Source organism: Gossypium hirsutum, chromosome A07 (genome assembly GCF_007990345.1).
Source record: "Gossypium hirsutum isolate 1008001.06 chromosome A07, Gossypium_hirsutum_v2.1, whole genome shotgun sequence".
Taxonomy (NCBI): domain Eukaryota; kingdom Viridiplantae; phylum Streptophyta; class Magnoliopsida; order Malvales; family Malvaceae; genus Gossypium; species Gossypium hirsutum.
In genome coordinates, this window is record NC_053430.1 from 5,487,947 (window position 1) to 5,498,515 (window position 10,569).

The window sequence follows — 10,569 nt, forward strand, 5'->3', positions numbered from 1 at the left end:
ATTTCCATACATTGGTTTAATTTAATTTCAAAATTTTTGAGTTTAAAGTTAATGTTGAATTGAAATTATTTCACGTTCCTTGAAACATTTTATGTTGAGATTATTCGAGTACGTTTGTCAATAAATTTTTCATGTAGACTGATTTGAGACCAAAAGCATTGAATAATTAGCCACTCCTCCTAAGGTTTTAATTTGTGTAATTACAAATGTTTCCTAAGCAGGTGTCTGAGCAGAGCCTACGTGTGCATCTTATCCAAGCAGCTAAGGAGTCAAGGAAAGGTCAAACTCCTCACTGAAAAATTCATCTCATAAATTTTTGTAAAAGAAGAAAAGCAAAGGCATATGTAAAAGCAAAGAGTATCAGTTGATTGAGTCTTAATTTGATTGATACGAGTATTGTTACTAATATAAGAGGACGTTGATTCGAGTTCGTTAAAACACATTATTTTCTTATTTATAGGTTAAAGAGAGAATTATGAGTAATTTTAAACATTACGTAAAAAAAAAATAGATCTGATCACTAGTTTAATCTCGATATTATACTTGCACATATTTCTTAAACTTTTTAAGACACCAGGCCAAACAAAAATAGGTTACATGGATTATTTGGGTTATGCTCCAATCTCGATGTTAATCAACCCTCTAATCTATTTTAATTGTATCTGTTAGTTGAATGAGTAAAATTAATTTTTAGTTAAATCAATTCAAATAAAATTAATATAGTTTTCTATTTAAATAAATATCCATTGGGAAAAGTCATTTACTTCATCTTTGTATGAATTTGGGCTTTAAAATATTTGAGCCATTTCAATTCGTTTAATATTAATTTTGAGTTTAGTTTTTTTTATGAATTTGTGTGATTTTAGGTTTTAATCATATATCATTACAGATATAAATTTTAAGATTAAATTGTTTCAAGTTACTTGTTTTGATTAAATTTGGATTAATTCTGTTAGTGTTGGTGTTGTTATTTTTTATGCTCAAATAATTTAAATTTAATTAAAATAATTACAAATAGTTAACAATTAAAATTATAGTAACTTCAATCATATCAAGCATTCAATACTATTTTAACCTTTTGCACATTTTGTACGAATTTATATAAGTTCTGAGATAAATCCAAAAATAAATATGGACCAAATTGTAATATTTTTAAAAGATAAGAACACTTTCACAAAGTAAGGGTCACACGACCGTGTGCCCAAATCATATAGGAGTTTAAATTATAATAAAAAAAACTAACAAGCCGACAACTCGCACAAATAGCTGCTCACTCAATTTTGGCCATCAAATAAAATATCTTCCCCTATATTTATTGGTCAAAAGTTTGAAATGAAAAAAAAAAACTTAAAAGTAGCTTTGCTTTTATTTAAAAGTCTAATTTAATTCAATTTCAAATTTAATCCGAACTTAATAAAAGTACAAGTCTAATTCCAAAAATATGTATGTATGAAGTTAATAAAAGCACTTGAAAATTCCATTGAAAGGAAAAAAGAGAAGAAAAAAAATGAAAACCACTTCTCCTATACCAATTCCCCACCATTCTAAATATAAACGATACAAGAAAAGGAAACGTAAAAGTAATGATATTATATATATTAACATTCTAGTTTAGCCTTTTGTGCTATAGAATCATCAATGCCAACAACAACCACATTGCTCCCATTGACACCACCACCGCCACCCTCCGCAGGTAGTTTCCGCTTGGGCTTAGCTCCTTGTAGCATCAACACGACGTCCCTCATCGACGGCCGCTCCACCGGGTTACAACTGGTGCATAACAACGCAATTCTAAGCATTTGCATCATTTCTTCCCTCACGGATGCACATGTTGCCCCAACATTTTTATCCAAAACGTCAACAATCCTGTCTTTATTCTTGATTTTAGACCTAACCCAATCCACGATGCTGTGCCCATCACCAAATTCCGACTCCACCGATCTTTTCCCACTTATAATCTCCATCAACACTACCCCAAAGCTATATATATCACTCTTTTCGTCAACTTGTAGAGTATAAGCATATTCTGCAACAATGATACAAGAACGTTAATGATTACTACAACATTACAAAACAGACAAAACATGATGTAATGAATCAAAAGGCATTGACAAAAGTCTCCTTGGGATGGGCCCACCATTGTAATGTAATCTTACAAGGATTTACAAGCAAAGCAATATAAACGACTTCAACAAATAAAGCATAAGTCTTCACGCCCATGCAACAGTTACAAAAAACAGGGCGGTGCCAAAATAGGCTTTTTAGTTGTTGTGCGCAATGCGCACCACCATGAGTCTAAAGCAAATTAAAGTTGGACTAAATTAAAACCTCTTATTATATATGGTTTAAATGGAATTAAATTTTATTTGTTTGTTACCTTAATAAGTGTGATGGGATGGACCCATTTTTGTTGTAAATCAACAAAAAGGGGAAGAATGTAATAGATTCACTAGCTGAAAAGTGCCTTTGTCCTATCAATTGACTCGAGTTTATCTAAAATAGGATTAATTCGAATAAAAAATTATTTTAATTTAAAATGATTTTATACTTAAATTTTAAATTTAAATTATTATTATTTATATTAAATTCGAGAATTTGATAAAATTGAGCAAATAAAATCTTATCCTATGATTTTTTTTAATGCACAAACTTTACCAAAACTAGCAAACAAAATTCATATGTACGGACCGACCATGAACAAGGATTAAGCGTAGGTTAGCAAGATTCCATAATCTCAAACTAAAATGAACGGAAAGATGGGTAAACGCACCTGGCGCAATGTAGCCATAGGAGCCAGCAATGACCGACATGGACTCATCACTTTGGATCAACTTAGCCACCCCAAAATCCGCCACTCTAGCCTCCATCTCACCGTCCAATAAAATATTACTCGGCTTCAGATCACGGTGGACGATCACCGGATCGCAGTCGTGGTGGAGATAGCAAATGCCTTGAGCCACCCCGAGAGCGATTTTGTACCTAGTCACCCAATCAGCCACCAAATTGTCCCCTTTGTTTATGCCATGCAATAGGTCATCGAGGTTCCCGTTGGGCATGTACTCGTACAGCAACATGGTGCACTTACTGTTGCTGCAACACCCTAATAATCTCACTATGTTACGGTGCCGGACGTTTCCCAACACCTCCACCTCAGCCAATACCCCTCTCCGTCGTCTCGCCGTCTCTTTATTCTTACCCCACAGCTTCTTCACCGCTATGGTCTCGCCACTCGGCATCTCGGCTTTGTATACCGTTCCCGTAGACCCCATCCCTATGATCTTATCGGTCATCGACAAGCACTCCAGCACATCGTCCGACGTGAAATTCAGCCGATGGAAGGCGGTTAGTTTCCACGGTCCGATCTCACGATCATCATTGAATCTACGGCCGTAACTGGCGTGGAAACAACGGGTCCCAGCCACGAGAACGAACAAGCCGACACCAAAAGCAGCTGCCACAATCCAAACTATAGCTCCCGCTGCTTTCTTAGGCGGATGTTGTTGGTTGTTATTACCAGCTTCCACATCACCTGTAGCCAAAGCCTCCGGGCACGGTTTAGCTACAATTCTGCCGCAAAGTCCGTCGTTACCGGAAAATGAGGAAGGGTGTAAATTGGGAAATGTTGGACCGGACGATGGGATTGGACCAGATAGCAAATTGTAAGAAACGTCGAAATTTTCCAAAGTGCTACAGTTTTCGAAGCTTGAAGGGATAGTTCCGGTGAGCAAATTATGTGAAAGATCAACCGCATTTATCGAAGGAAGCATCGATAGTTCCCTTGGGATTATACCCGTAAGCAAATTGCTGCTTAAATTCAAAGACAAGAGCTTTTGACAACGATCAATATCCCCAGGGATGCTTCCGTTTAGAAAATTACCTTGGAGTTCGATCTTGTACACGTTATTACAGTCAACAAAATCTGGTATTTTGCCTGTGAGCTTAGATGAACTTGCTGAAAAAATTTGCAAGCGCGGTGCACTCCATATGTTGCTTGGCAGTTCGTTGTTGAAATCGTTCTCCGAGATGTTAAGGTACTGCAACATTGGTGCATAGCCAAGATCCCCAGGAATCTCACCTGTAAACTTGTTCTTACTCGCATCCACAAATGTTAAGTTCCTTAAGAGCCCGAAGCCGTATGGGATGGTACCATTGAGGAGATTGTTTTGGATTCGGAATCTAGAAAGCGATGTGCAGCTCACTAGGCTTCTTGGCAGCTCATTTGTGAACATGTTGTTGAAAAGTATGAGTTTGAAAAGCTTATTTCCATGGCAAAGATTTGGAGGGAGTGGCCCAGTTAGAGAATTTGATGATACATCGAGAGTCAGTAGCTTCCCATTTGAACCCAGTTTCTGTGGGAGAATGCCGCTGAAATTGTTGTCCCATAGAAGTAAAGTGTTGAGATTTGGCAACTCACCGATGCTTTGCGGAATAGTACCAGAAAATTTGTTGCCAATTAAGCTCAACCATGTTAGCTCAGTTAAAGAAGCTAACTCTTCTGGGATTGTACCACTGAGTAAGTTATTAGATAAATCAAGAACCTTCAAAGCTTTCAACTTTGTGTAACTCATTGGAATTTCACCTACAAAGTTGTTTTTGAAAAAATATAAAACTTCTAACTTGGTTAAATTGCCAAGTTCTTCAGGAAGTAGACCTGAAAGTGAACAATTCGAGATGTCCAAGTACTTGAGATTTGATAGCAGTGCAAGTTCCACTGGTATTTTGCCTGTAAACCCATTGTAGCCAATCTCGATGTGTTCAAGCTGGGTCAAGAATCCTAGTTGTGGTGGTAAAGTACCTTCCAATGCATTTCCTGCCAAGTCAAGGAACTTTAATCTTTTAACGTTTCCATAGCCAACTGGTATCACCCCTTCAAAGTAGCTTCCCCCAAGATTGAGCTGTTCCAAGAACTGTAAGTGTATGAACTCGAGCGGCAATGGGCCAATGAAATCGTTGCTGTATCCATTAAAAAATTTCAAAAACTTAAGCTTGGAAACCCCAGGTGGAAATGTGGCATTGAAGGAGTTGTGGCTTATGTCAAGAGTCCTCAGTTGAGTGAGCTCAAAAATGGCAGGTTGTAGCGGCCCATCGAAATAATTTCTGCTCAAATTGAGGTCGACCAGGCTAGTCAAAAACCTGATCTCGGGTGGGATAATCCCAGAGAGGTTGCGAAAAGAGAGATCAAGAGACGTGACTTGAGCAGTAATGGGGTTGCATTTGACACCTGACCATGAACACCAAACCGGTTGATCATGGGAACCAGAGTTGGAAAAGGCAGGGGAAGGGTCCCAATCTTTGAAAGTGGAGAAAGGGTCATTAAGGGAGGATTTCAAGGAGAGAAGGGAGAGGAGAGGGAGAGGGAGAGGCAGAGGAGGTGGTGCAGAAGCAGAGAGGACAAAAGGAGAAGATGGAATTAGTAGATAAAAGAAGAATGTGAGGAGGAGAAGAAGAAAATGAAGGATCATGGTTATGGCCGGGATGTGGGGCGTTTTGAGGTGGATGTATGAAGCTTCATCTTTAGTTTATAGAGGTAAATTCAAGGCAAGGGAAACATATGTTTTAATTAGGAGACAAAGGTGGATGCTTTTTGAGAGCTTCACCATGTTTGTGTTTTTTCTTCCATTTTTCTTGATTTTAATTTTTTTTTAAAAAAACATTTCGATTTCAATCTCTGAATTTTGTTATAATTATTCAAATATATTAACTATAATTATTATACTTATAACCTTTAAATACTATTCTCTTCATGAATGTGAAACTTCATACCAAAATGCTAAACAGTAAATAGTAGTAGTACTATTTTGTTTTTCATTTTTTGTTTGTTTGCAATGGAGTTTGACTTTTTTTTAAGGCTAGCTTTATCTATGATGCCCATTTACTTTGTATCATTAATGCCGGTAAAAAGTGATTAGTAACACAATTATGAATTATACTTTCCCTTTTTTTTATATTATATACTTAAAATCACTCAAAGCCCTTTTTAACTTATAAATAGAAGAATAATACGTTTAAATACGTTCGAATTTACATTCTCTTACATTAATAATAATATATATACTAATCGAGTTAAAACTCAAATCACCGACTAAAATTAATATTAAACTGGTAATTTATACACATGCTGTATTATAATTTTATTTATTTATATTTAGATGTACAAATGTGAAACTATAAATCTTGTTTAAGTATGTTGTGTTTTTATTATCTTTTTGGTTTTTTTTTTCTTTTTTGAGAAATACAAGCAAAAAGGCGAATAATGTTCGGCATGCATGCCTTCTAATTGCTTCGCCTTTTAAGCTCCACGCCTTCTATCACTTTATTATTATTATTGTTATTATTTTGCTTTGAAGAATCTAATTTTAAACCTTGTTAATTTCACTTGTGTAATGTCACAGAACAGCTAATGAAATGCTAATTATTGGTAATATATATACCTTTATTTGCTCTTACAAGACATAATTAATTCATTTAGTAAAAAAGAATGAAGTGGGTAAAAACATTTCAACATTTGAGAAAATAAAAAAAAGCAATAGTGATTGTTTCTATAGGGGTTCTACGTGATCAGAGAGCGACTTGGATCCTTGGTTATAATCATTTTCTAGGAGTCTGTTTAGTATTTGTTGTTAATCTCTAGGACATCTTGGATGGACTAATTCTTTTACAGAATTGAATTTCACTTTAATCAAGAGAATCATTCAAATCTTATAGCATATAAGACATATCCCGAAGAAAAAAATCTAGTTATAGACTGTTTAACTAAAATAATATCTGACAGAAAAATTGATGTGAGGATATTTGCTGAAACTCTTAGAAAGAGCTAATGATTTATGTGATTTTAATAATTTTAATTATTTTTTTTATTTTTATCACCAAAAAAGAAGCAACAGGAAACAACAAAACTACACTAAAATTTTAGAAAGCTACATAAAACATTATGCTCATATATAATTGCTGGTGGGGATGCCCACAGTACACCTCTAAGGCCTCTAAATTGAGATTCAATTGATAAATAAATTAAAATCGAACCAAATAGTAGAAAGGGGTAGGGAATGCATAATGGGGGTGGGTCCAAATTGGTTTCACCACTTAGTTTGTCCCCCTTATACCCATCGCTTGCAAAAAGGAAGGCTATGGAGGGATGGGAATGGCAGGATTATACAGGGCTCACGTGCCTGTCATGTGCAGAGAATCGGGACCGGGGTGTGTGTTTGGCGTGATAGTCATGGCATGGCAGCATGCATGCATGCATGACCCTACCACCAGAGCAAAGCAAAGGATGCATCATATTTGTGGCACTGCCATCATTAACATGCATCATCATCATCATCATCATCATGATTGGCCAGTTGCTTTCCATTGCGAAGCCAACGCGTTATACTTGTCGTCTCAATTTCCGCCCTAACTGTAGCTCCTCATAATACTTCACCTATAGGCCTTTTTCTCAAGGTTTTCTCCCTTTCTTTTCTATTATAATAAGGGTTGAATCGAGATCTCGTTACCTTTTAAAATTTTGATTCGGTTGTACTCAATTTTAAATTTAATCAAAATTTAATAATCACTTTTAAATTTAATCAAAAGTAATATAATTATCAAATATTCAAGTATATTAAAAAAATATTATAATAAATTTAGCTCTTAATACTTTTTTTTACTGTCAATTTGATCTCAACTAATTCTTTTTTTGAATTACTTTCTCCTTCAACCTTCAAAATTTAATTAATTTGCTTTTCTTTGATTGAAAAGAGAGATTGAAATGTTCAAATTTTAACAACAATGATGTAGAAGCTTATGCGTCAATTAGCATGTATTTCATAAAATTAATAAAAAATTCATAAAATAAATTGTTACGTAGACTACAACACCAAAATTACTAAATATTTAATGGTATATACAACTTTTCCATTAAAAGCAAAATAATTTAACTAAAATTTAAAAGTTGATAACTATCGTGATAAAAATAAATAAATTTATCATTACTCAAAAAAAAAACAAGATCATAGTCTCGAGTGGCCTTTTTTTTTTTATCCTTTTTTTCTTTTTCTTCATGTACTAATATTGAAGAAGAGCATCGGGCACGCATGAAGAAGGTTAGTGGAATAATGCAGCTACCTTTTCCAAGCACTGCTTGCTTTCTGATTAACTTGCACATTGACTTCTTTTCTACGGCTATAGACTTCAAAATTTTTATTTATTTTTAAAATTTTCTATAGATATTGTCGAAATCATCCCTTTTTCGGATTTTACAATTTTAAATTTAGTGAAAAATGGGGGAATCGACTTTTGAAAAAATAAATACGTGGAGTCGCCACCGATCCTTTTGTTTTGGTGTGATCGGATCACCTAAGAATTTGATTATTTTAATAAAACACTTTTGGTTTACTAAAACAATGATTCTGATCTACGAAAATATGAGCAAATGGGCTCGGGAGTCGGTTACGTATGAGGAAGGATTAGCACCCTCATTACGCCAAAAATTGGTACCAAATCGATTAAATATTGTCCTTATGTCTAAAATTAAAAAAGTTTTTGAAATGTGGTTCTTGTTAATAACATTTGAATAACCCGAGTTGGTTGCCAAAAATCTTCTTGTTTCGACGTCCAAAAGTTTATAATTTGAAATTAACAAAAGGATGCCCAACTGTTTGGTCCAACAAAAAACCGAAACCCAGCACAGTAGGGCACGATTCCTCGAATTTCCAAACATTATCCATTGCCTTACCTTAAAAAATAAGGGTGAAATCCCGAAGGGATCTTTGATGGTTTTGAGCAAATGAAAAAGCGCAACCCAGCACGATAGGGCTCGATTCTCAAATTGCCAAACATCGAACATCACATTCGTTTTGAAAGGTTTTTAATAATTATGAATAAAGACCTAAAGGAATACTCGACCGTTTTGAACAAACGAGAAATCACAACCCAGCACGATAAGGCATGATTCCCGAATTGTCGAACACCGAGCATTGCCCTCGTTTTAAAGGATTTTTAGAAGAGCCGAGTGAAATTTTGAAGGGATATTTGATTATTTTAAACAATCGAGCAATTGCTACCCAACACGTTAGGGCATGATCCCACAAATTGCCAAATACCGAATATCGCCTTCGTTTTAGGGATTTTAAAAGACACGAGCGAAATTTCAAAGTGATATTCGATTATTTTGAGCAAATGTGAAATTGCAACCCAACACGTTAGGGCACGATTCCGCGAATTGCCAAACATCAAATCTCATCTTCGTTTAAGGGATTTTTTGAATGGAATTTCGAAGGAAAATTTGATTATTTTGAGCAAATGCGAAATTGCAACCCAACACGTTAGGTCACGATTTCGCGAATTGCCAAACATCAAATCTCATCTTCGTTTAAGGGATTTTAAAAGAAATGAATGGAATTTCGAAGAGAAATTTGATTATTTTGAGCAAATACGAAATTGCAACCCAACACGTTAGGGCACGATTCCGCGAATTGCCGAACATCAAATTTCGTCTTCGTTTTGAAGAATTTTAAATAATCGTAAAGCTAGCTTAAAACGCATTAATTCGATTTGAAATAAGATGAAATTAATTATAAAAAAATTAGGTTTTAAAACCACATTTCAAAAATTAAGTGGAAAACGATGATAAGGGGTGATATGTGTACGCGTAAAACACGACAATTAAGGAATGGAGGCGAAACAATTTATTTAATCAACTAACAAGGCAATTAACTATGATCAATCTAAAATCCATGACTCAATATTCAAGCATGCATGGAGAATAGTTGACATAACACACATGAAATAATTATGAAAAAGAACAAAACCCATGAGACTAAACGACATAAAATTAATACCGAATAGAACTCCTAGAGAATGATGCATTGGTGAGCAAACCGCACTTATTAGAATTCGAGGTAATTAGTAAAAATAAGATATAAATAATTTTAAAATAGGTGCTATAAAATGAAGGCACAAAAAGAACATTTATAAACATTATAAAGATGATACATATAAATTTAAAAAGCAAATGTACATAAGATAACGTGGAAATGATAATATGTAGACTTAAATTAATGTACATAAATCAAATATGTGTGTTAATATAAGTAAGTAGAAAAACAATTTTAATTTTACGCGAAACATATAAAACATATTAGAATAACAAAATATAGGTTAAAATGCATGGATAGAATCAACACATCATTAGGTGTATGAAATACTATTAACTTTATTATAATATATACTTATGTGTACAATAATACAAAGGAAGTAAATATTTAAAGTGTACAAAATGTGGTAATAATATTACAAAAAAACATTTAAAATAATGAAGAAACAATTATTAAAGTGATTTAAAAAGTAAAATAATTGATTAAGAATAAAAAAATGGGTATAAAACAAAGAAAAACTTAATTAAAATTAAACTAAAACAGCGGGGACCATTCGAAAATAAAACAATAGCAATAAAAGTACCAATAATCAATGTGCGAAGACAGTTAGGGACTAAAACTGGTAATATACCAGATCCCAAAATACTGCGTTTGGGCGCGGATCCATTTGCAAACGAGTGTAAACTACATAGCTAAATTAATAAAAAAAGAA

General features: G+C 34.2%; 1 protein-coding gene across 1 annotated transcript; it reads right to left on the reverse strand.

The window, feature by feature from the left end:
* Positions 1 to 1,442: 1,442 nt before the first annotated feature.
* Positions 1,443 to 5,696, reverse strand: LOC107913179 (leucine-rich repeat receptor-like protein kinase TDR). The gene is made up of 2 exons (XM_016841673.2): positions 2,771 to 5,696; positions 1,443 to 2,026 (listed from the first exon to the last, which is right to left on the reverse strand). The coding sequence occupies exons 1-2, from the start codon at positions 5,460 to 5,462 to the stop codon at positions 1,599 to 1,601; spliced, it is 3,120 nt and encodes a 1,039-aa protein (XP_016697162.2). The 5' UTR covers positions 5,463 to 5,696; the 3' UTR covers positions 1,443 to 1,598.
* Between the last annotated feature and the right edge of the window lie 4,873 nt (positions 5,697 to 10,569).

Excerpts from the sequence above, each read along its gene's own strand:
- LOC107913179 (XM_016841673.2), bottom strand. The coding sequence starts at position 5,462 with ATGATCCTTCATTTTCTTCTTCTCCTCCTCACATTCTTCTTTTATCTA. Across the intron at positions 2,027-2,770 it reads CTATGGCTACATTGCGCCAG|AATATGCTTATACTCTACAA; the intron begins GTGCGTTTACCC and ends TCATTGTTGCAG.